The 25,630-nt window shown below is 44.5% G+C and overlaps 1 protein-coding gene across 1 annotated transcript in view; it reads right to left on the reverse strand.

Moving 5' to 3' along the window:
* Positions 1-1,063: 1,063 nt before the first annotated feature.
* Positions 1,064-25,630, reverse strand: part of CFH (complement factor H) — a 47,920-nt gene continuing 23,353 nt past the window's right edge. The window contains exons 19-38 of the mRNA XM_058421764.1: positions 25,335-25,511; positions 24,192-24,368; positions 23,548-23,730; positions 22,706-22,906; positions 22,363-22,557; positions 14,261-14,461; positions 12,835-13,011; positions 11,003-11,176; positions 9,716-9,898; positions 8,881-9,063; positions 8,181-8,363; positions 6,771-6,950; positions 6,168-6,374; positions 5,363-5,539; positions 4,548-4,724; positions 3,405-3,581; positions 2,761-2,943; positions 1,919-2,119; positions 1,576-1,770; positions 1,064-1,433 (exon numbers count right to left, since the gene is read on the reverse strand). Coding sequence (XP_058277747.1) covers positions 1,432-1,433; positions 1,576-1,770; positions 1,919-2,119; positions 2,761-2,943; positions 3,405-3,581; positions 4,548-4,724; positions 5,363-5,539; positions 6,168-6,374; positions 6,771-6,950; positions 8,181-8,363; positions 8,881-9,063; positions 9,716-9,898; positions 11,003-11,176; positions 12,835-13,011; positions 14,261-14,461; positions 22,363-22,557; positions 22,706-22,906; positions 23,548-23,730; positions 24,192-24,368; positions 25,335-25,511 — 3,533 coding nt within the window. The 3' untranslated portion in view covers positions 1,064-1,431. The remainder of the gene's footprint in view (positions 1,434-1,575; positions 1,771-1,918; positions 2,120-2,760; positions 2,944-3,404; positions 3,582-4,547; positions 4,725-5,362; positions 5,540-6,167; positions 6,375-6,770; positions 6,951-8,180; positions 8,364-8,880; positions 9,064-9,715; positions 9,899-11,002; positions 11,177-12,834; positions 13,012-14,260; positions 14,462-22,362; positions 22,558-22,705; positions 22,907-23,547; positions 23,731-24,191; positions 24,369-25,334; positions 25,512-25,630) is intronic.

Here is a 25,630-nt window from a genome sequence, read left to right on the forward strand (position 1 = left end):
CAAATAGGTGGAAATAGAAAGGTTGATAAAAATACTTTATACAGTGTATATAACAGCAATACCCTGCCTGGTACCAAGCAACTGGGGGAAATGGACTGAAAGGGATTAAAAAGCCCTTGTGGGAACAGCTGCTGGAAGTAGAACTCATTGACCCCCATCATTTCCTCTGGATGTACACACAACACTCTCTCCTTGTTTGTGAAGGGCAAATTGAGCTGGGAGTGGCACAGACTGGCCTATCCAGGACCTGGACCAGGAACTAGTTTGTTGCTGTGTCTAATTTTGTGTTTTTATATCATATGTGGTTTGTTCCCTTTCACCCTCCCCATGGTGGTGATTTAGCCTGGGTTGTGTCCACCCATTAGGCTGTCAATCTTCCCTGACACATACCTCTTATTTCTGAATGTTCTCTGTCAGTCTCCGCTGCTACCAGCCCCTGCCTGGACTGCCCCTTGGGAAATCCCCTATTATTTGAGGCTCCACTGGTCTGTTTATATAAATCTCCTCACATTACCCTCCTCATCGGTTTGTGTTCTGTAAACCTTACTTTGTGTCCCTCCGTGGTCTTCTTCCTATTGGTCCCTTGACCCCAAACTCCACCCTGATTCTGTCCCTTGAAACCCACGGTCTTGCCATTGTTCGGGGTGTTTACTTCTGCACTGTGTGAGTTACATTATGATTTATGTTGCTATAATAAACGATCCTCGCACTGCACGTGAAGTCAACTTTGTTCCTTTATACACTGACCCTATGGCGATTGTGTGGGACTCTCAGGACCCTGGGGGTTTTGTCGCTCCCCTGACAAGTGCCATAACACCGGGCACAAAATTACACTAGTCCCCACCTTCACGTAGAAATCCCAGTTCCTTGCAGGCAAGATCTGGCTCAGGTTCCCCAGAAGAACTGGTTCTGCCTAGAGATTTCCTTGAGTTCTCCATAGGAGACTTCGTTTACTTGCTCTCTCTGCTCAGGCACTCAGGACACTCACCCGAGGCTCATTTCTGAACAAGTGGATGGAGAAGAGGTAGGAACAGACAAGGCCAAACACGCTTTGTGTGCTGATAATCAAATTAGCTTTAATTCTTGTCTCAGTATGCCACCAAAGCCAGCCTGTTTCCAGGACACAATTGTTAATAGAATAACAATGTGAGCAGTATAGAATGGAGAAAATGCAAGCACAATCCTTTGGCTGCATAAAATGTATATACATCTACAAAACTAGATCTAATGTGGATAATACGCAAACAACCATCCAATAATATAAACAAGAACAAATTCCAAGACACAACATTGGCAAAGCTGCAAACAAAGCACAGCAAAATGGGAAACACCAGGAAAAGCTGAGCTCAAATCACTAGGCTGGTTGAGGGCTCTTTGCATTTCCACAGCTGGGCTCCCTCACACCATTTCCATTTACCCAAGCCACTACGATCCTGTGTAAAGAGAAAAAAAGGGGAAAAGTCATGAATATCAATCCTGACGGAGCCCAGGGGCTACTCAGAGCAGTGGGCAGGCGATTTCATCAGAACAGCCTCCTACAAGCCTGCCCTCATGTCTATGGCAGTGAGGACTTACATTCACACTTAGGATATTTAATCACTCCATCCATGCACTGTGCCCCAAATTTCTCCCAATGGGAAACCTGCTGGTACCCGGGCTTGCACCTAAAGACAACAGGGTCCCCCGAGCGATAGGGACGGTGCGACTGGCTGGATGACTGCAACTGAATGTGGTTCCTTTCCATAGTGTTCCTATCCAGGGCACAGTTCCCTGCAAAAAAATACTTCTGTTATTTGCCTGTAGATCTCACACTGGACAACTGATGCTCTGTTGGCATGCCTTGAGCATCCTGTCCCAAGCAGTCTCCCATGCTCAGATGCAACAACAGAGCAGGGAAGCAGAAGAGGGGGTGACTTACTTCCCAGTGTGCACCGTGGGTATTTCAGTGTCCCCTCCACACACTGCACTCTGAAGCTGGAAATACTTGGGTCTTCCAAATATCCCTGTTTACAGCGGAATTCAATGTAGTCACCTGATGTGGAGTACAGCTTGTTTTGTGCAACCCATTTCAGCTCAATATTGTTTCTCTCCATATCTTCTTCTGATGCTGTACAGGCCACTTTAAAGAGTCAAGAGAAGAGTGTCAGCACTTCATGCAGACACACCATATGTAAGTGTTTTGTACCTAGAGCCCACCAAAGTTCTTCATATCTGAAAAGGTTCCAAGTGTGTGCTCTGCAACAGAAAACACGCTCCCATCCAAGCTAAAGAGGGGAAAAAAGCCCTGGGAGAAGCCTTGTCATACTGAGTGTCACACGGAGCAAGAACGAAGCACAGGCGGGTAAGACACCAGGCACCACTGAACTTCCCCGTACCTTTTCTGAAACCCCTCTTTCCCTTCTGCTCAGTGCTGCTCTGAATTTGTTTTCTCATCACGGAGGCAGCCCTGTCTTTCCCCAGCACTGCCACTCGTGCAGACCCATCCTCCTGGCTCACAGCCTGCTGGGTGGAGACATGTCCCCAGCCCTCCCCTCACAGGGAGGCTTCAGCCAACTCCCCTCCTTGTGGGCCTGTTGGCAGCAGAGCAGACTGCACAGGCTGACTTGAAGAAGAAACTCCTTTGGGACAGAAGGAGGACTCACTGCCATTCGGCCCTGCCAGCCTTGCGGCCCCAGCAGCAGCGCTGCCCTCAGGTTCTGAGAAGAAGACAAGAGGAGCAGCCACATGGCCTTTGGCCACCCAGCACATGCTTCAACCTACCCAGGCAAACTGGAGGGCTTGTCCACTGCCCATTAAGACAGGTGATTGTCGGAGATCCTTTCAAGATATAGAAATCTGGGCATTTGTATTCCACAGTATCCCCTTGTTGATATTCTTGCAAGGGGAAGACAAGAAGCTCTCCACTTTGAATGGCTGGAGGTGTGCCACATCTCCCAGCTTGTCCTGAAAGAAGTTTCCCAGTCAGAGAGGAAGCTCAACTGCAGAGAAGGCCTGGTCAGAAATACCACCCACACTATGTTGGCACTACTCAGAGAAGCGGAGGAAAGCAGAGAGAAAACCAAACATCTGGCAGGAGCAAGAGCTTCTCATTTCTCCAGTGCTCAGGCTCACAACTGCCAGCTCAGCCCATCTGAGCCCAGCTGAAGTGCTTGCAGCTGTCTGCAGGATTTCATCTTGTCCTGCATAAGGGCTGGCCCTTGGCCCTCTTTAGTGAAGCCACCTCGGTCACTCAGCTTGGTAAACTCAGCCCATCTGAACAGAGACCTGGACAAGTGGCCTTGTGCTGAGTGTGCCAGAGCCATGGCAGCTGGGCACCGTGAGGGCCCTGAGATGCTAAATGACAACGAGGCAGCTTCATGATGCTGTCACTGACAGGAGGCTGGATGGAGAGAGAGAGAAATTACCTTTGCACGTTGGCAGCTCTGACCAGTTCCCATTCTGGCACACTACAGTGGAATCCCCAGTCATCTTAAAATTTTTCCAGCACTGATACTTTGCACGCTCCCCAGGGATATACCGGGACTTTTTAATACCATCAATTCTACCACCAGCAATTTCTGGAGGAGGTTCACATGTCACATCTGAAAAGAGACACGGCTGCGGTCACCTTTGCAGTTATTAAGATGCTCATCTATACAACCACTAGTGAAAGGAATTAGCCTTGTTCAAGTTTGGGACAGCTTTTCTGCCTCAGCTGGGTCTCAGGAGTTCACCATGAGGAAAACAATGAGGTGTGGCAATGGCAACAGAGCCGTTTGGGCTCTCAGGACATGGCAGGGTCAAGAGGAGATTCTAGAAAATGCCAGTGTTTCTGTACTTATGCACAAGAACCACACCAGCCTTGTCCCTCCCCAGGGCAACCTGGCCTACCTGGAATCCACAGGAGTAGCAGCCAGACTGATTCCCTGCTGAAGTGCAGAGCTCTGGAGGGCTGGTGATGCTGGAGGAGCCTGTCAGCCTGTGCTGCTCAGGGCTGGGTAAGCAGAGCCAGCTCCATGGAGCTGTGCTCACCCTGCAGCCACAGATTGGGATGGAGAACTCTGGAGCACAGCTCCTGAATGTTCTTTGCCATGGGAATGATCTTTCCACTCCCATGGCCCTCGCAGATCTTACATGGTTTAGATCTTGGTCTCTGCTGGGGTCTGCATTTGTCAGAGTGGAGCACTGCAGAAGAAGAGCTGCTTCTCTGTCCTACTGCTGCTTCCTTTGAGCTTTGAACACAAGAGGGAAGCCCTTACGTGTCTGTCCACTAAAAGCCACTGAAGTGGTGGACACTGGGGAAATACCAACAGCATACAGGAGAATGATAGAGCAGCACATTTTAGGCCCTGCTGCTTCAGGGATGGTTTTGCTACTGATGGAAACATTCCCAGTATTTCTAGAAGCATCAAGTTGAATTAATGTGCTGTGCAAGGAAGCAATAGCAGGTTCAAAATTGGAGTAGCCAAAGAAAGCAAGTAAAAAAGGCAAAGTCTTTAGAGCATTTAGGTACTGGTGGCCTGTCTGCTAACAGGCAAGGGGAAAGTGCAAATTCTGCAGATTCCTACCTCTGCAAACTGGTGCTAGTGACCATTGACCATTTGAACAGAAGACGTAATTTCCACCTGTCATCTGAAAATTGCTTTCACACTGATAGTGCACTCTGGCACCAGGCAGATACCTCTCCTGAGGAGTGCTTGCAATGCGCCCATTGGGGATTTCAGGTGCAGCTCCACAGCTGACATCTGCCAACAGAGGAGGGTGTAGTGAGCGACAGAAGGGTCACATGACACGGCATTCCAGAGCTCCTGGTGAGCAAAAGCACTTTGAGTAATGTACGCCATTTTCTACAGGTAGAAAAGGAAGGTTTACTCTGATAAATGGTTTATTCTGCAATGCTTCAGCACCCAGTATTGTTTGCCTAAAGTAAGTAAAAAGAGAGAAGTCACAGAGATCAGCCAGCTGTGCTGCACAGCATTGTGTGCCACCAGTTTGGAATAGTGACATGATTTATTAACTATTTGAAGGTGCCTGTCAGCAACTGACATGCTTAGAGATGCGAAAATAAGGTCCACTACCCTACAGTTATCAGCTCCTTTGCAGCCGGCATGCATTCTTCCATAATGTCTGCCTGCTTGATTTCAACAGAGAGCCAGGATTCAGCTACCAGCTCCAGCCCACAGGGAGACGATTGCTTTGCTGATCTACCTTGCTTGTTGCTTCCCAGAAGCCAGAAAAATAGGTGTGGGTGATAGCAGCCCATTCAGAGTCACCTGTTGGCTCTACTGACCTGACTTACCTGCATGCCCAAGTAAAAATCATTTTAATTTACAACACGAAATGCTAAGAAGGATCATGGATTACTTAGAACTAGAACTGATACCTTCACAGAAGGGTGGTGCTGTCCAATTTCCCTTTCTGCAGATAATTTCAGGGGAACCAACAATCTGGAACCCTGAATCACACTGGTAGCGAACTGTTTCACCAGGCTCATAACGTTTCTTCTTTCTGCCTTCAAACTGAGCATTGGCAACTTTTGGAACACTTCCACATGGCATTTCTGAAAAGATAACAGAAATCTGATGCTCGTGCTACTGTGATACACATTGAAGAAGTTTACTTCTTCCATCAAACAGGTGCTTTAGAGATCTATTTCTAACATCTGCACTATGGAATATATCGCTATATAATAACAGCTAGTTAATAATTGTATAAAAAGTAGAGGATTAAATAAGTCATTCCCCCAAACAGACAGACTTCAGCTACTGAAATATTTCAAATCTGTTTCTAAACTTGCCAGAAAGTTCTACTCAAAGCTTTTGTCCCTTGCTACACTGACGTGATTTCCATCCCTGAGGCACCACAGCAACTTTTAGTCACCAGTGGACTCTGTAGAAAAGAGGTCCTGGGATCAGGAGGATATGCCTAGGACTCACCTGGCAGAGATATGAACAGAAAAAAGACTGCAAGAATATGAAGGAATATTTAAAAACTAAGCTGCATTCAGAAAGTCAGTTTTGCATCCAATCAGGATTACTCTGAAGATATCCTTTTCTTGCAGATTCCACAGCAAAATACAGCGTGGAAAAACACTCTCCAACTGATCAACCTCCAGTTTAAAATTCTTTCCATTTCATTGCTAAATGCACCTCAAAAAAAAAAAAAAAAAAAGTAATTTTTGATATTACCCAAGCATGAAGGAGCTGCAGACCATTTTCCCATAGAGCAGGTTGTCTCTGTTGGTCCATCTAACACGTATCCAGAACGAGAGACATATGTAAATCTAGCACCAGCCAGATAAATTGTTTTCCCTTCTCTTTCAATTTTAAAGTTTGGATTTTGCAGCCTGGGAGCATCAGCACATTCTACAGATTGTGGTGGCAAACATGGTCTTTCTGGGAAGCACAGACAATACAGATAAACAATAATACAAGACAATCCATATTGCAACTGTAACTAAGTAATAACTAATTTACAGAATACAGGACATTATTTAAGGCTACCAGTCAAAACTGAGACTCTCGTATGCAATATGCTAAACAAAAAATAAGCTCACAGCACTTGAGGAAATACCTGGAAATTGCATATACCATCTCAGATAAGACTGTGCAAATGAAAAGACCGCAGCTGTTTGCACCCTTTTTAGCAACTCCTGTTCTACTGCTTCCCTGCAGTTCCCTGTTCATGATAATCTTAGGTAAATAACTGCAGCCTCCTCCTCATGATGACTGCAAGTTAGTAACACAGATATTCATAACAAAATGTTGGAAAAGAAATCTGCCAGTACTGACCCACACAGTGAGGTGGTGATTGCCATTTCCCTTCTGTACAGGTTATTTCCTTTCTACCGATGAGCTGGAAACCGTCGTGACATGAGAAAGTTGCTTTACTCCCATCCCTGTAGTTTCTTCCTGCCGTTGTCTGCTGAGCACCAGACACCTGGGGTGGAGGTGGGCAGGTGCTCTCCTCAGCTAAGGACACAAATTCATGTTACAATAGTACAAGGAGAAAGTGTAGCAGTTCAGCAGAGATTACTACACAAACAACCAAGACAACACTGGTGCTAGATAACTCCAATAGCTATCTCAAGCTTTCATTAATGCTAGGATTATTTTGTTCTGCTTCAGAAACACCAGAGCTGCCTTCATGTGCTCATACGCGTTCAGTCACAGAGAAGACAGTCGTGGTTGCCCACACCAAGCTAAGATGGAGTTTCTTCTAGTCCCTCCTTTCTTTCTCACACAGCTGCACACTCTTGTGTGCTGTTCCTGTTCCTCTCTCTATAATGAACTATTTTAGGAAAACTGAACAAACATCTGGAGTTCTCATTTTATTTTTTCTTCAGCCTAAGCTGATAGAGGTAAATGAGAAAGCAAAAAGAAAAGAAAGAAATAGGCTAAAATCTTTCCACTCCAGGAATGAAGGACTCTTTCTGCCAAAGGAAAGGAAAACGGGAGAGAATGAGGTAGATCTAGGACAGAGATCTGAGGAGTCCGCTAGAGCTTGGTTTCTTGCTTCTAGTGGTTCCAGAAAACTAAGGTCAGGAGAGTGACTGTCGTACTTCCCCCACTTCCAGGGAAGCACCATTTCCCGTAAATCTGATATAACCCAAGTGAGAAACAAGGCAGTGGTTGTTCTATGATCACACTTTCTACAGACAATATCCTGCTCTGTCATACATAAAGGCAGCCCTGAAGACATTGACCTCTGGTGTGTGTTACATCTGGACAGCCTCCGCCAGGTCTGTGCTTTTTCACTGGCCAGCTCAGCCTTTTTCTCTCAGTTTCACTAGGAAGCAGTTGGAAAAATGGAGGGGAAAACATAGAACAGGAAAACTTTGAAGGTTTACAGGAAATAAAGGAACTTTGACTGGAGCTTGAGCTGTGTGCTCTGCATTTTGCATCAGGCTAAAGCCCTTTGGAAGAACTGAGCTTAAATTTATGATTGCATCTTTTCTCACATCAGAAGTGGCAGTGACAACCATTCCAATTGTCAGAGCAGAGAGCATGACGTCTGCCTTACTAAAGCTGTGCATCTCAAAACCTAGTTAATGGCTCAAACGATGGCCACAACTATCCTGTAGCATATGATCAAGCGAACATTTCTATTTCAGCCTACTGATACAGCAATGCCAAGAATCCTTAACACTGAGCATTTATCATGCCTACGTCAAAAGAAATGGTGCAAATGTAAAAACACACCTGGACATGCAATCTCTGGTGTCCATCTCCCAGACACACAAGTTGCCTGTTTAACCTTTTCATCAGTTAATGTACATGTGTAATGTATAACTTTACGGAACCCAGTCTTCCTCCGTGACATGGGATATTCGCCAGAGCGCACCAGCACAACATCCTCTGGAGTTACACATTGAGGGGATGCATCTGAAAAACAATAAAAAGAGCTTAAAAATAGATTTAGATCTGACAATGTGCACTGGTGAAGATGTCATCAGTTGTACAGAAGTTCCATGTGAATTTGAGGAAGAACTTTACTGGGTGGGTGCTTGAGCAGGGAGGTTGGAGCAAATGACCCACTGTGGTCCCTCCCAACCTTACTCATTCGGTGACTCTGCGAGAAGGCCTAATCCACATACAAGTGGTTTGGCTGGGACAAGCCTAACCCATTGCGGCACAATTAATTACTTACTTATTTAATTCCTTTTAATAACTGGCTTTAACCCCTGGGCAAGTGTCTATTTCCTTCCCCCTACAAAGCTGTAGGCGCAGAGTCTTCCCAGGATGAAGGACATGCTTCCATTTCGAAGGAGTAAATTAAACCCCCTTAGTTTTGATGTATGAAACTGTAGCATGTCTGGCTACGTACTGATGGCTGAAGTCCTTCAAATTCCGTATACAACTATGTTACTCTCACATCTGAAATTTTATGGAAACAGATTACCAGCACAAACAGGGAAAGGCTTCCATTCGCCATTAAGACATTTTATTTTCATCTCCTCAGTATTGTCAGAGCCTGGTTTACATCCACAAGTTACTTCATCCCTGTGGGAATACTGGCTCTGCTCTGCCTGATGCAGAGCAACATTCGGGATAGAGGAAGGCGATTCACATGGCATTTTGTCTTCTGTTGAAAAGAGCAGAAGAATTCCACAATAATACAGGAATCACATATCAATCACTGAAAAAACTTAAATAAAAATAACTGCATTTGCATTTGGTGAACCAAACTTACACCCACTAATTGTAGCAACTAAACTTCAACCCAGCTGGAAAATGTATCCTTTTAGCCAGGTTGCTAAATTGCTCTCCTGTCTTTTCCCTTCCTTTTCCAACACTGGCGTGATCCACAGGTAGTTCCAGTGGGCAGCACTTTCCCAAACGGTTGGTACATAAACCATAAAGAGTAAGGCAAACTTCAATTAATTCAAGTCACCTGAATCACTGATTCTGATCACTCACAATTATAATTGATCATACACCTGCACATTTGTAATGTGCCCTTTCAGTCAGAATTCTTACGAGAACTGAAACCCATGGCCAGGTCTCGCAGAGGACGGCAGAGCTGTCACCTCTCTGTGAGAACTGCAGCTCCTGCTTTGGCCTGGCACTGTTGCAGTGGTAGTGACAGCACAAGGTAATGGCTTGTCATGCAATTTTATCTTATTATTTTAATTGTGAAGTTAAATGGTGAAATTTAATTGTGAAAATATCTACAAAGCAATAGCCTGCAGGGAATCACAGACTTCTCAGAAGTAAGAGCGAGCTGTGTAGATTACCAATGCAAGAGGGAGGAGATGACCACTGTCCATCAATACATTCTATTTCCTTTGGTCCAACCAACTTAAATTCGCCGTTACATTCATATTGCTTTCTGTCCCCATGCTGGTACTGTTCCACGGAGCCATCAACAACACTTCCATTGGCAATTGCAGGGGGAGGTCCACAGCCTCTGACACTCGCTGAAATCAAGAGATCACATCTATGCTCAGAACTCAGTACTTTCACCACACTTCTATGTTAAGTACAACATAAAACAAATTGAATGCATCATTTAAAGAGACGAGAATCAGTGGAACGGGTTAAACGGGTCATTGATTTATGCCTTTGAGTATCTGCATTTGTGCTGGGCTGGACATCACAAACAGATACATGTGCCAGGCTCCCTTTTGTCTCTCACACCAATGCACTGCCAATGTCTGCTCTGAGAAAAGTGGTTGATAAAACCAACCCAGTTTTAAGGGAAAAGAAAAAAAAGTGTTACAAGAATGCTTACTTCAGTATTCTTAAAAGGAAATTGACAACTCTGCAAGGAATAACCTATGTCCTAAAAACCACTCAGCAATACATATATATACACACACACAATATATTAAAGGAATTCACTTTTAATGCAGAGAGTGGAACTCATATTAAGGGAGCTTAAAATGTTCCTGAGCTAAAGAGCCAAATATATGAAATAGACTTGTTTTTCAATGCAAAAGAGGCTGAGCAAAAAGAAGGATGACAGAGTAAAAGTCACCATAAAAGCTGATTGAGTGTTTAGAAAGGGAGGTCCCTTCCTTCTCTCAAGCTTTGTGAAAGCCTGTGCACCTCATGAGAGGGCTCAGCACCAGCACAGGGAACTCTTCTCAGAAGAGAAGAGGAAGGAAGTTGTGTTCTAAGTTAAAAAGAATGCTATGTACAAGTGGACATATTTTTCCTTCTGCATGAATGTGCTCATCCTACTAGATGAATTTCACAGGAGAATCCTTCACTGAGGTTCTTTTGTTTGGGTCCAAATCTGTGTCATGTCCAAAGCAGTTTTTTTCCTTCAATTACATGTGATCAGAAAAGAAGAGCATAGGATGCAATATCTGATGGGCATCAATATTAGGCAGCGGCAAAACTAGGACCTTTGGAACATAATAAGAGAGGACACTACTCAAATTAATCATTGCCATACCACACATTATTTATGCAATTTTAAACAAGACCAATTTTTTTCAAACATTAAAGTAAATAACCTAATTAATATTTTGTTCCAACCATTTACCAGTTCAGTTTCAGTACTGCAGAAGAATTACCTTTGCACAGTGGTGGTGATGGAGACCATCCAAAGTGGTAGCACTGGATAGAGGCAGGCCCCACCCTTTTGTAGTTTCTTGCACAGGTAAATTTCACAACATCTCCACTGTGGTATTTACCCTCTTTGGGAGTGAAATCTCCATTGCCCAATGGCGGCAGCACACATTCGATTTCTGTGGAGAAAAAATATTTTCATGTATAGCGGACAACCTACAGAAAGCACATGAAATGCTACTGGTTAGAACAAAGCCCAAGGGAGCTTAAAGAAAAAAGGTTCACAGAGTGTACACAGAGAGTGACACTGACTAGCAGACACAAAAATATTCACCATGGCACTGGGGTTCTGGACTCCATTCTCCATTTTTGCCACACATTGTGGTATCAGTTGGCATGTTATTTGTAGTTTTATATCCCTTCAAACAGGAATACTCAATTGTATCTTCAGGCATGAACACAGTTTTGATTGTGTGCTGAATCAAAATGTCCCCTGGTGCTTTACATGATTCTGTAGAATAAAAGAAAGTTAGTGTTTTTACTTACTCAGAAACACTGCCCTTTGGAAGCATCATCCCTGTAGGTATAGTTGAAACATCTGCATTGTCAGAATATTGTTGCAGAATATGCAGCATAGTCACATATTATCTATTGCATTAATCTTCCAAAATTTATCCAGAAGCAATAATTAGGATAAATACTTCTTCCCTACATTCAATTATTTCCTTTTGCTACATGTTATAATCATTATTATTACTTTAGGTGTCCCAAGAAATTGTTTGTACTGCTGTTCCCATGGTCGGTTGTGAGTCAGAAGAAAGCTACAAAATCCTAGTTAGAGGCAGTCTGAAATAAAAGGACAAGATAAAATAGTAGCTAAAGTTGGTCAATATGATGACCGACATAGAACAGAACAAGATTAAGTCTCTTACTGTTCTACATCTGTGTTCAGGTGAGGAAGGGATTTTGAAATAATGAATCCTATTTGTCTCTAGTTTGGCCACATTTCAATGGAGTTCTCAGGAGAGTGCCTCCATTCACAGATGGTGCTTCATAAATTGGGAGTAAATTTGAGCAAATGTACCTTGTATCAGGTAAGAACCACTGAAGTGGTCAGTGATTACCATTAACTCAGTGCTAGAGAGATCCAAAAAATATCCTTTACATTTGTTCTCTATTTCTTGGAGCCTGGGAAAGGTCAGTCTCTGGAGGATCTGCCCTCTGAGTCTCCCTGTGCCCAGTAACAAACCTCCACACAACAAGATGACAAATCTCTGAGGCCATAGGACACACTGGTGACAATGACAGGGAGCTCTGGAACCTGCAGCTACTCACTGATGCATTTTGGAGGTGGAGTCCAGCCACTCTCTTGGCACTGTGTGTGTCCTGTTTCTTGTCCTTCTGGAGTCACAAAGCCACTGTGACATTTATATGAGATCTTCTCTTTTAAATTGAATGTTGTCCTCAGCGAGTTCAAAAAACCATTCTCAAAATAGATATACTGGCATTTTTCTGAAAGATAGAGACAAGATTCCTTCCAAGTAAAGCACTGCTAAACTACATGCATAAAAATCACAGCAGGATGACAACAGATACAGCAGTAGGATTTAGAAAATTGCTTAATACATGTACATTTTTAATTCCATACATTGCTAATGCATAATGTTTAATATGTTATTTAAATGGATGGGAGACTCGGTTGGATGTCTGAGAGAAAACGTTTGTAGTATGTTAAATTCTTTACTGCTAAATCATTCTGTGAAGGAGCCTCTTCAGAAATTACTGCTCCAAGAAATAGTGTTAGATAGAAACCTCACCAAAACACAAGCACACTCACTTTTACGGGTACATCTCGGAGGAGGTTCCCAGCCATTCCTCATGCACGTGACTTCTTCATGCTGAGCTTGGTAGTCGCTGTTGCAGCCGTATCTGACTCTTTCACCTTCCTTGTAAAAATCGTTCCGGCTGCGGCGTGGGAAATAACCATTTTCCAGCCCGCTGATGTAACACTTTTCTAAAGAAGGAAGGAAAGTACATTCAACCACAGAAATTTTTTCAGCAAGAACTGAGGGAAGGGAGTCCTTAGAAAGCATTACTAACAAACAGCCTCCAAGCACCTTTCTGTAGCCTTGTATCGCAAAAAGACACCTGTGTGCAAATCGGAATGAAAGCGTGCTTTCTTTTGCTTTCTTTCAGCACCTTGTGATTAATGGACCACAGGAACAGAAGTGGAAGTCACAACATAAAGTGATATGAGGTGGCCTAGTAACCAAAAACCTCTTACCTACTGTTCACAAGCAAGCTTGGCTCGCTTCAGCGCTTCTCCCATCAGTTTGGTCTGGTACGTCTCTAAGATGTTGATGCATGCCCAGAGTGAACTGCAGTGTTTGCCTTCAGGAGATTTTATCAGCTTCGGGGAAGTGTAGCAGCCTCTCAAACTAGCTCTAGAGGTTTTAGCAACAGCTTAGCACACTGGCTCTAAGTCCTCCTGTCCCCCCAGAGCCCAGACCGCCAGGCAGATGGCTGAAGGAATGTTCTGTGGTGTTATCTGAGCGCCTGCTCCTTTCCTCCAGGCTGGGCTCCACTCATTTCCTGCACTGAGCACCACTCCACTGAGGGCAACAAGGAAAAGAGCAACCTTTTGTAATGCACTTTTGTGCCCTGCCAGTCGGTAGGAACGTTGCTGTGACTGAGGATGTGTGAGAGGAGGCCTCATCTCGCTGCTTCAGATAAATTTTAAGTCAATTTAATTTTAAATCTGAGTCAGTGTATTTGGTTCTCTTGCTGTTACGATGATCAGTTTCAGCCTATTGAAAACCTGTGACACCTTTTCAGCTCTAAAAGGTTTCCAAAGGGACCAAGCAATGCTTCCCAGAGAGGACGAAGACTTAATGCCAAAGTGCCCAAGCCACAGAAGGGAGAATATATTCCCTCAGAGCAGAAACTCTGTGTGTGTGCAGCTGTGGAGCAGAGGAAAGCATATGCTTGCATGTCACCCAGAAGCCAGAGAAGAGGAAGGTTTGCTATATATTTCTTACTCTAATGAATATTTTCAGAAGTGAACAATCGTCAAAACTCAATAGCATAATTTCAGAGTGTTCCCAGCTGGCAGGTTGTGCTCTGCAGATAGGAAGACAGTCTGGATGCACTTCCAGGGGTCAGCTAAAGCAGCCTGACTTTCAGAAACTGTTTTGTCCTGCATTCCATCAGAACAAGTTCTGCTGCACAGACCAGAATTGAATATATAGTGGAAATGTACTTACTCAGGCATTTTGGCTCTGGAAACCAGCCCCTTTCAGAGCAGGTGATTCGATCCCAGTATTCTCCACTGGGGGTTGAATATCCATTGAGGCAATAGTAATCTACAGTCTGTCCAAATCTTTTAGGAAAGTAATAGCTTCTGTAGTTCTCATATGAATAACTTAACTTTCCATTTTCTATAGCTGGGTAGTCACACGGTTTCCCTTGAAACAGAATGTAGCAGCAGCAATATCAACACATGCATGACAAAAAGCTCAGGACACAATATATTATTAATTCAGATTCAGCTTTGCCATCAATGTGCTCTCAGAAATGGACAGAACCAGGACTGCACACCCTGGCAGCTCCTCAGGAGTGCAGGAACAATCACATTCTGCTCCTGGGGTCTCTGTCAGTGCCTATAGCTGTGTTACTTCCCTCAATTCCATTTGCAACCACCAGAAATCCAGCCAGCGCTCTCAGCAGACGCCTGAGGGTGATTTGGCAGACCAAAGGTTCATATTCAATGTACAGCAAGATGTCACTGTAGAGAGTCTTGATTGATGCCTGTAGGTACTTATCTAATATCAGCTTACTGATTCAGGCTTTCAAACAAGAACCAAATTCTGAATACTTAGAAGCATGAAGGGCCTTTAAAGACCTGCTGAAATGAAGCCATACTACAGTTTTATCAGCTTTTGCTCTTAGGGTCCACAAGAATATCAGCTTAGAATAAAACCTGTGAATGTGAACTGGGCAAAACTGATGCAGGACACCGTTATTTAACTCTCTTTTGCCCAGAAGCAGCAGAACCCATTGCTGCACAAACACACGAAAGCCTGCTGTAAAATTCAGTGATAAGTGTCAGGATTAGCAGGGCTTCAGCTCCTTGATTCAGAAAGTGTTACCAGAAAAGTAGGACAAGCTGCTAGGAGGCAACTGAGGAGTTAGGTTTGCTTAAGAAAGAGAATTTAAGAACAGTCAGCAGAAAAGAAATAAGAAATGGAGATTAAAGAAAAAAACAATGGCAATTAGATGGCAATGAAAGAAAAAAAAAACAAACCAAAACAAACAAACCAAACCAAACCAACAAACAAACAAAACCCCAAACCAAAAACAAAACAAAAAAACCAACAACCCAAACAATCCCTGGGTAATAGGAGAAAAGCTTTTTAAATAACAGTGCTGAATATGATATTAGGTTAAAGAAATCCTAAAATAACAAAACCAAAACATGTAAAAATCCCAAAATCCATTACCAGAAGAAGAAATCAGTGTTGAAAATAGGGATAGAAAATGCAGGAGCATCCCAGATTAACTTCTGTAGGTTCCATTTAACTTCCACAATTTTGCTTTGTAACAGAGTGAAAAGATTTCAACCCCCAAGACACTTCAATATAAAAAATACTTTAATATTACAAAATTCTATTTGTGTAAGTGCCTCAAAACAGCTCAAAGACATTTCTAAAGAAATCTCTTCTGAACTAAAGTCTGAACATTTCACTATGACAATTTTGAGGCTTAGACAGGAATCAGCGACAGCTGAATTGTGATCATCAGCCATGTCACAACAGAATAGTATTTAAATTCAAAAGCAGTGTTTACTCAGCAAATGAAATGCAATGTGCATTAAGTGCAATCAAAGACACTGCACTTCATTTACGACGACTGCGTATTCTAGATTCAATGTACAATAGAATTCCGTGTATTTACCTTCTGCAAAGAGTTTGCCTGAACACGCTGTAAGCAGGAAGATAAAATAGCTTTTAAATCTCATCTTCATTACTGTCTCCAAATACAGTTTCCACCGCCTGTGAGAACTCCCTAAATATTACTTTTGTAAATAATTAACTGGATTTTCAAAGGTATTCAACAAATGCCTTAATGTTTGTGGTATTTTGTATCAAGTTAATTCACTGGAAAAACTATTTTCGTTTATATTAGTTCTCCAAATACCTTAGCACTAGACTGGCAGGATTCCATTTGACACACTTTGTCATCTCTATTTTATCATTTTACCGTGAAATCAGGCAACAAGCTTATGGAACAATTAAAACTTGCTGATCACGGTTCCCCACACAACCTCCAGAGTTCCAAGTTTAAAGGGCATTCTGTTATCAGATTATTTACCTTGGCTGAAATCAGAGGAAATGGACAATTCCCCCATCCTCCAGCCTAGCCCCTGTGTAAACCAGGCAGTTGCATGCTAGAGTTAATCATGATTTTGGAGTTTCTTACATGAACGACATAGCCACTATTATTACCTGTCGCACTGGTGTTGAATACAGGCCTCTCACAAGTATTATTTTAAACAAAACAAAACAAACAAACAAACAAATGAACCTCATTTACAGTCACCTCACTGGCTAATAGCTTTCAGTTGATTTAGCATCATTAGAGATATAATGCTTAAATTTAATAAAGTGAAGTAGCTTAAGAAAAGCTTTTCACGTCAAGATTTAGAGTGTCTGAAACATACTGCCATTCCATCTCCTGGAAGGACACAGTGTGACCATGGCAGACTGAAATATCCAAAATGTGTTATTGAAGGTAAAGCAATAATTTTTTAAATTGCATTTTTAATTAATCAGTCTTAGAGCCATTTAGAAATTATTTGCTTTGCTTTTTGTGTGGGCCTGGAGTCTGTTGTAAATAAGCAGTGCTTAAGCCTCAACAATACAGATGCACAAGGCAACTCTGTTGTTGGATGTAGCCAAGCTTGGAAAAGTGATTATCATGGGTCGGCACAATTTTGTTTTCTGGTTATGGAGAAACATGAAATGTTTTTTTCCCTGCCCTGACCGTGCAGTGGTTTTAGGGAGGGAGGACAGGGACCTTTCAAAAAGCTGGCTGGGATATTGGCAGCTAAGCTGACCAACGAGAAATGTCGATGCGACTTTGGAAAGGACATTTAAAACTAATCTGCCGCTAATGGCGCTCCCTCGCTTTGGAATCAGCCATGAGGTAACATTGTGGGCGGCCAGGCCCGGGTCGGGCCCTGCTGCCCCTCTGGGCGGCCAGGCCAGGCCCGGCCAGGCCTCCAGAAGCTGCTGCCTGCATGGAGAGCGGGGGGAGCCCAGGTCGGGCCCCCGTTGCCGGTTGGGCCAGGCTCAGCCAGGCTCAGCCAGGTCTCTGAGAGCTGCTGCCCGCATGCAGAGCAGGAGAAGCCCAGGTCAGGCCCCCCGTTGCCGGCTGGGTCAGGCTCAGCCAGGCTCAGCCAGGTCTCTGAGAGCTGCTGCCCGCATGCAGAGCAGGAGAAGCCCAGGTCGGGCCCCCGTTGCCGGCTGGGTCAGGCTCAGCCAGGCTCAGCCAGGTCTCTGAGAGCTGCTGCCCGCATGCAGAGCAGGGGAAGCCCGGGTCAGGCCCCGCTGCCCTCTGGGCGGCTGAGCCGGGCCCGGCCGAGCCTCCGAGAGCTGCTGCCCACATGGGAGCAGCCCGGGTGAAGCCCTGTTACAGCTTTGTGGTAGCTCCGAGCTGGACCGCCCTGGATGAGACCGAGGGGTGGAATAAGGGACATCTACCCGCTTCCTCCATCAGCACAGCTTTGCATTTTTCTTCAGCCCTGCAGCCCGGCTGGGGCACGCCACCCTTGCAAGCCCAGGCAGATTTAACTCTTTCTTAGCAACATAGAAATTTAAAGCACAATTCTTCCTTGAGAGAAAGAAGAAAGAAAAACAGAAGGTACATAGAAACAGCCACCACATAAAGTCAGTTGGATTAGAAGTGAAAGAACTAATAATATTAGAATAGCATTGAAGAAGTGGACGTTTTCAACCGGACTTTTCTAAAGTAAATTATGGAGAAACGAACTGTTCTTTGCAGCATCTTAGTATCGTTAGGTAGAATGCTGTTCTAATCAAAATTAAAGGCTGATGTAATTGAGATTTATTTGAGAGCTTTAAAGCCCCTGCTCCTGGGTTAAAAAGAGGTCTCAGCCTTAAAAACAAAGATGATTTTGGACTAGAAGAAGTATTCGTAAATAGCACCCCAGATACACTAAGAAGCTCTGCTGATAGAACATCACAGTCTGTGAAAACTCCGGGTGGCAGCAGTTGTGTGACATTGGGAGCACTGGACTATTTTGTCTTGTGGCAAACGTCTTCATAAAAAGATCTTAGTAAGACTCTTCTCCTAAAGTAATGGGTGGTTATGTCTAAATAGGGAAACTGACTGAAAATTCCAAGTTGTGTCTTTCTATGTTGTTCAATAAGAAAGTTAATAGTTTGTAAGAGGAAAGAAGTGTGTTTTAAAGTGTCATTCTGTTTTAGTTTATGTTTTCTTTTTTTCTCATTTTTTTTTCATTATTTTAGTCTATGTTAATAAAACTATTTTTGTTCATTTTTAAGCTTAAGCCTGCTTTAGTTTTTTTCTCCTAATCTCTCCCTCCCACAAAAGAGAGAATAAATACTAAAACCCCTGCATTTATTAGTGTTTCCACCCGGTTTTCTTAAATTAAAACCATTACAGTGATACACCTGCCTTTGCTGGGCAAGGCTGTAGAAGGGAGGGGGAAGCTCTCCTCTGAGCCCAAGAAACTGAAAGCTCTGTAGAAAGAGAGCTGTAAAGAGAAGACCTTCGTGTTCCTTTAATTTTTGGTAAAGCTGTCAGTTTGTTAGTTTCTTATCCTTAAATGTTTTTATTGTTCTTGCAGCTGCTACAGAAAGATGTGGTTCTCCACCCTCTATTGCAAACGGAGCTCTTACTCTCCCAGCGCTGCCCCAGTACGACAGTGGTTCTTCAGTTCAGTATATTTGCTCTGACTATCATTTTTGCAAGGCTCTGAGAGAATCTACTGCTCTGAAGGACAATGGACTTTGCCACCTGTTTGTATAGGTAGGTGTGATAAGTAAGACAAAGCAGCACTTACTTCTCTATATAATTCACAGCCTTGAGGAACAGCCTGGTAGTGACCTGTAAGGGCCATCTAGTCCAATCCCCTGCAAGGAGCAGGGTTGCTCAGAGCCCTGCCCAGTCTGGTCTTGGATGTTCCCAGGAATGGGGCAACCACTGCCTTTCTGGGAAAAGGGAAAACAGGGAAAGCTGTTCCAGTGTTTTACCACTCCCACTGGTGGCAATGCTTTCCACATGTCTAGGCTGAATCTACCTTCTCTTAGTTTAAAACCATAATCAGAAGCCCCTGTCCTATTGCTCCAGGCCCTACTGAAAAGTCTGTCCTCATCTTTCTCAAAAGCCCCTTTTAGGTTCTGGAAGGGTGCAATGAGGTCTCCCAGGATCCCTTTTTTTTTTGCCAGGGTGAACAACCCCAATCCTCCCCAAAATCAGATACTTATAAAGATGTTTATAAAGTGAGTATTGTCAGGTAGAACTTTTAAATCTCAATTTCAGTGTCTTCAGTGACATATGAAAGTTTTAATAGAAGCAAGTTAAGCTCATCTGGTGGGTTTCATTTCCTTAACTGTGGTTTGTCTGCAGTATAACAAGACAATAGGAAATAATTTACAGTTTTAGTGTAGCCTGGTCAAAGTATTCTGTTCCAAAAAGAATCAATTTATTAGCACTGATCAGGTCTCTCTTTTTTTAGAGCCATGCACTTTGTCAAAAACCGAAATGGAGAAAAATAACGTGCTGCTGCAAGCATTCTATGCAGACCAAGCTTACTTCTACCACGGGGATTATGTTGGATTTTACTGTAAACAGAACCATTTTGGAGCAGAATCTGGCACAACTTTATTTCAAGTACAGTGTAAGAGAGGACAGCTGGCATATCCAAGGTGTGTTGAAAGAGGAAAGCAAGAACGGACTTGAGGAAAGCCTATAGGGAAAGGTATGGAGGTGTTCTTTATCTCTTATTAACAGGTGAATTAGGGCGGCCTCGTGTTCTCCAGGTCGCTCCACTCAGCTTTGGGAAATGAGTGCTGAGTCTGAGCTGGAGGGGGATGGAAGGGAAAGGCCTTTGTAGCATGAGGATGAGCAGTGCAGCAGAGGGATGCAATGTGGGCATAGAGATGGAAAAAGCTGGAGGAAGGAGCTGGACATCTTAACAGCACTCATGTCTCCCTTCACAGGTAAGGAGCCTCTAAAGGACACGCTTGAGGAACAATAGAAAACAGCAAGTATTAAACTACATATTTGAGGGAACTGTAAAACTACTTAAAACCTAGAAGTATACAGATTTTCTGAGAAGTTAATTATTATTTTTAAAACTATTGTCTTAAAATTTTTAAAGCTACTGTTTTAAAAATATTAAAATCCAAGTACTTTGTATGATTTCCTATGACACTTAAAGTTCTTGATACTCTTAAGGTTCTGCCTGAGAACAGGTGTCACTGCAGCTATGAAGAAAATCCAGGAATATGGACAATGTTTGCCTTGCATCCATTTCAGGCTGTTTTAATACAAAAGCTCCTCTAAGGGTACCTTCTGTCTTCTATGCCTAAAGTCATCTGTCTCTGAAATCATAGCATGTTTGGTGCTCTGTATGGGTTTCCGAGGCTTCTTCAAGAGTTAAACGAATGAACAAAACAGAAAAAGAAATGAAAGCATTCAGGAGTAGACAACTTCTGCTTATTTAGTCAAACCCCAGTCAACCAATAGGTGGAAATAGAAAGGTTGATAAAAATACTTTATACAGTGTATATAACAGCAATACCCTGCCTGGTACCAAGCAACCGGGGGAAATGGACTGAAAGGGATTAAAAAGCCCTTGCGGGAACAGCTGCTGGAAGTAGAACTCATTGACCCCCATCATTTCCTCTGGATGTACACACAACACTCTCTCCTTGTTTGTGAAGGGCAAATTGAGCTGGGAGTGGCACCGACTGGCCTATCCAGGACCTGGACCAGGAACTAATTTGTTGCTGTGTCTAATTTTGTGTTTTTATATCATATGTGGTTTGTTCCCTTTCACCCTCCCCATGGTGGTGATTTAGCCTGGGTTGTGTCCACCCATTAGGCTGTCAATCTTCCCTGACACATACCTCTTATTTCTGAATGTTCTCTGTCAGTCTCCGCTGCTACCAGCCCCTGCCTGGACTGCCCCTTGGGAAATCCCCTATTATTCGAGGCTCCACTGGTCTGTTTATATAAATCTCCTCACATTACCCTCCTCATCGGTTTGTGTTCTGTAAACCTTACTTTGTGTCCCTCCGTGGTCTTCTCCCTATTGGTCCCTTGACCCCAAACTCCACCCTGATTCTGTCCCTTGAAACCCACGGTCTTGCCATTGTTCGGGGTGTTTACTTCTGCACTGTGTGAGTTACATTATGATTTATGTTGCTATAATAAACGATCCTCACACTGCACGTGAAGTCAACTTTGTTCCTTTATACACTGACCCTATGGCGATTGTGTGGGACTCTCAGGAACCTGGGGGTTTTGTCGCTCCCCTGACAAGTGCCATAACACCGGGCACAAAATTACACTAGTCCCCACCTTCACGTAGAAATCCCAGTTCCTTGCAGGCAAGATCTGGCTCAGGTTCCCCAGAAGAACTGGTTCTGCCTAGAGATTTCCTTGAGTTCTCCATAGGAGACTTCATTTACTTGCTCTCTCTGCTCAGGCACTCAGGACACTCACCCGAGGCTCATTTCTGAACAAGTGGATGGAGAAGAGGTAGGAACAGACAAGGCCAAACACGCCTTGTGTGCTGATAATCAAATTAGCTTTAATTCTTGTCTCAGTATGCCACCAAAGCCAGCCTGTTTCCAGGACACAATTGTTAATAGAATAACAATGTGAGCAGTATAGAATGGAGAAAATGCAAGCACAATCCTTTGGCTGCATAAAATGTATATACATCTACAAAACTAGATCTAATGTGGATAATACGCAAACAACCATCCAATAATATAAACAAGAACAAATTCCAAGACACAACATTGGCAAAGCTGCAAACAAAGCACAGCAAAATGGGAAACACCAGGAAAATGACTGAGCTCAAATCACTAGGCTGGTTGAGGGCTCTTTGCATTTCCACAGCTGGGCTCCCTCACACCATTTCCATTTACCCAAGCCACTACGATCCTGTGTAAAGAGAAAAAAAGGGGAAAAGTCATGAATATCAATCCTGACGGAGCCCAGGGGCTACTCAGAGCAGTGGGCAGGCAATTTCATCAGAACAGCCTCCTACAAGCCTGCCCTCATGTCTATGGCAGTGAGGACTTACATTCACACTTAGGATATTTAATCACTCCATCCATGCACTGTGCCCCAAATTTCTCCCAATGGGAAACCTGCTGGTACCCGGGCTTGCACCTAAAGACAACAGGGTCCCCCGAGCGATAGGGACGGTGTGACTGGCTGGATGACTGCAACTGAATGTGGTTCCTTTCCATAGTGTTCCTATCCAGGGCACAGTTCCCTGCAAAACAATACTTCCGTTATTTGCCTGTAGATCTCACACTGGACAACTGATGCTCTGTTGGCATGCCTTGAGCATCCTGTCCCAAGCAGTCTCCCATGCTCAGATGCAACAACAGAGCAGGGAAGCAGAAGAGGGGGTGACTTACTTCCCAGTGTGCACCGTGGGTATTTCAGTGTCCCCTCCACACACTGCACTCTGAAGCTGGAAATACTTGGGTCTTCCAAATATCCCTGTTTACAGCGGAATTCAATGTAGTCACCTGATGTGGAGTACAGCTTGTTTTGTGCAACCCATTTCAGCTCAATATTGTTTCTCTCCATATCTTCTTCTGATGCTGTACAGGCCACTTTAAAGAGTCAAGAGAAGAGTGTCAGCACTTCATGCAGACACACCATATGTAAGTGTTTTGTACCTAGAGCCCACCAAAGTTCTTCATATCTGAAAAGGTTCCAAGTATGTGCTCTGCAACAGAAAACACGCTCCCATCCAAGCTAAAGTGGGGAAAAAAGCCCTGGGAGAAGCCTTGTCATACTGAGTGTCACACGGAGCAAGAACGAAGCACAGGCGGGTAAGACACCAGTCACCACTGAACTTCCCCGTACCTTTTCTGAAACCCCTCTTTCCCTTCTGCTCAGTGCTGCTCTGAATTTGTTTTCTCATCACGGAGGCAGCCCTGTCTTTCCCCAGCACTGCCACTCGTGCAGACCCATCCTCCTGGCTCACAGCCTGCTGGGTGGAGACATGTCCCCAGCCCTCCCCTCACAGGGAGGCTTCAGCCAACTCCCCTCCTTGTGGGCCTGTTGGCAGCAGAGCAGACTGCACAGGCTGACTTGAAGAAGAAACTCCTTTGGGACAGAAGGAGGACTCACTGCCATTCGGCCCTGCCAGCCTTGCGGCCCCAGCAGCAGCGCTGCCCTCAGGTTCTGAGAAGAAGACAAGAGGAGCAGCCACATGGCCTTTGGCCACCCAGCACATGCTTCAACCTACCCAGGCAAACTGGAGGGCTTGTCCACTGCCCATTAAGACAGGTGATTGTCGGAGATCCTTTCAAGATATAGAAATCTGGGCATTTGTATTCCACAGTATCCCCTTGTTGATATTCTTGCAAGGGGAAGACAAGAAGCTCTCCACTTTGAATGGCTGGAGGTGTGCCACATCTCCCAGCTTGTCCTGAAAGAAGTTTCCCAGTCAGAGAGGAAGCTCAACTGCAGAGAAGGCCTGGTCAGAAATACCACCCACACTATGTTGGCACTACTCAGAGAAGCGGAGGAAAGCAGAGAGAAAACCAAACATCTGGCAGGAGCAAGAGCTTCTCATTTCTCCAGTGCTCAGGCTCACAACTGCCAGCTCAGCCCATCTGAGCCCAGCTGAAGTGCTTGCAGCTGTCTGCAGGATTTCATCTTGTCCTGCATAAGGGCTGGCCCTTGGCCCTCTTTAGTGAAGCCACCTCGGTCACTCAGCTTGGTAAACTCAGCCCATCTGAACGGAGACCTGGACAAGTGGCCTTGTGCTGAGTGTGCCAGAGCCATGGCAGCTGGGCACCGTGAGGGCCCTGAGATGCTAAATGACAACGAGGCAGCTTCATGATGCTGTCACTGACAGGAGGCTGGATGGAGAGAGAGAGAAATTACCTTTGCACGTTGGCAGCTCTGACCAGTTCCCATTCTGGCACACTACAGTGGAATCCCCAGTCATCTTAAAATTTTTCCAGCACTGATACTTTGCACGCTCCCCAGGGATATACCGGGACTTTTTAATACCATCGATTCTACCACCAGCAATTTCTGGAGGAGGTTCACATGTCACATCTGAAAAGAGACACGGCTGCGGTCACCTTTGCAGTTATTAAGATGCTCATCTATACAACCACTAGTGAAAGGAATTAGCCTTGTTCAAGTTTGGGACAGCTTTTCTGCCTCAGCTGGGTCTCAGGAGTTCACCATGAGGAAAACAATGAGGTGTGGCAATGGCAACAGAGCCGTTTGGGCTCTCAGGACATGGCAGGGTCAAGAGGAGATTCTAGAAAATGCCAGTGTTTCTGTACTTATGCACAAGAACCACACCAGCCTTGTCCCTCCCCAGGGCAACCTGGCCTACCTGGAATCCACAGGAGTAGCAGCCAGACTGATTCCCTGCTGAAGTGCAGAGCTCTGGAGGGCTGGTGATGCTGGAGGAGCCTGTCAGCCTGTGCTGCTCAGGGCTGGGTAAGCAGAGCCAGCTCCATGGAGCTGTGCTCACCCTGCAGCCACAGATTGGGATGGAGAACTCTGGAGCACAGCTCCTGAATGTTCTTTGCCATGGGAATGATCTTTCCACTCCCATGGCCCTAGCAGATCTTACATGGTTTAGATCTTGGTCTCTGCTGGGGTCTGCATTTGTCAGAGTGGAGCACTGCAGAAGAAGAGCTGCTTCTCTGTCCTACTGCTGCTTCCTTTGAGCTTTGAACACAAGAGGGAAGCCCTTACGTGTCTGTCCACTAAAAGCCACTGAAGTGGTGGACACTGGGGAAATACCAACAGCATACAGGAGAATGATAGAGCAGCACATTTTAGGCCCTGCTGCTTCAGGGATGGTTTTGCTACTGATGGAAACATTCCCAGTATTTCTAGAAGCATCAAGTTGAATTAAAGTGCTGTGCAAGGAAGCAATAGCAGGTTCAAAATTGGAGTAGCCAAAGAAAGCAAGTAAAAAAGGCAAAGTCTTTAGAGCATTTAGGTACTGGTGGCCTGTCTGCTAACAGGCAAGGGGAAAGTGCAAATTCTGCAGATTCCTACCTCTGCAAACTGGTGCTAGTGACCATTGACCATTTGAACAGAAGACGTAATTTCCACCTGTCATCTGAAAATTGCTTTCACACTGATAGTGCACTCTGGCACCGGGCAGATACCTCTCCTGAGGAGTGCTTGCAATGCGCCCATTGGGGATTTCAGGTGCAGCTCCACAGCTGACATCTGCCAACAGAGGAGGGTGTAGTGAGCGACAGAAGGGTCACATGACACGGCATTCCAGAGCTCCTGGTGAGCAAAAGCACTTTGAGTAATGTACGCCATTTTCTACAGGTAGAAAAGGA

Source organism: Hirundo rustica, chromosome 9 (genome assembly GCF_015227805.2).
Source record: "Hirundo rustica isolate bHirRus1 chromosome 9, bHirRus1.pri.v3, whole genome shotgun sequence".
Taxonomy (NCBI): Eukaryota; Metazoa; Chordata; class Aves; order Passeriformes; family Hirundinidae; genus Hirundo; species Hirundo rustica.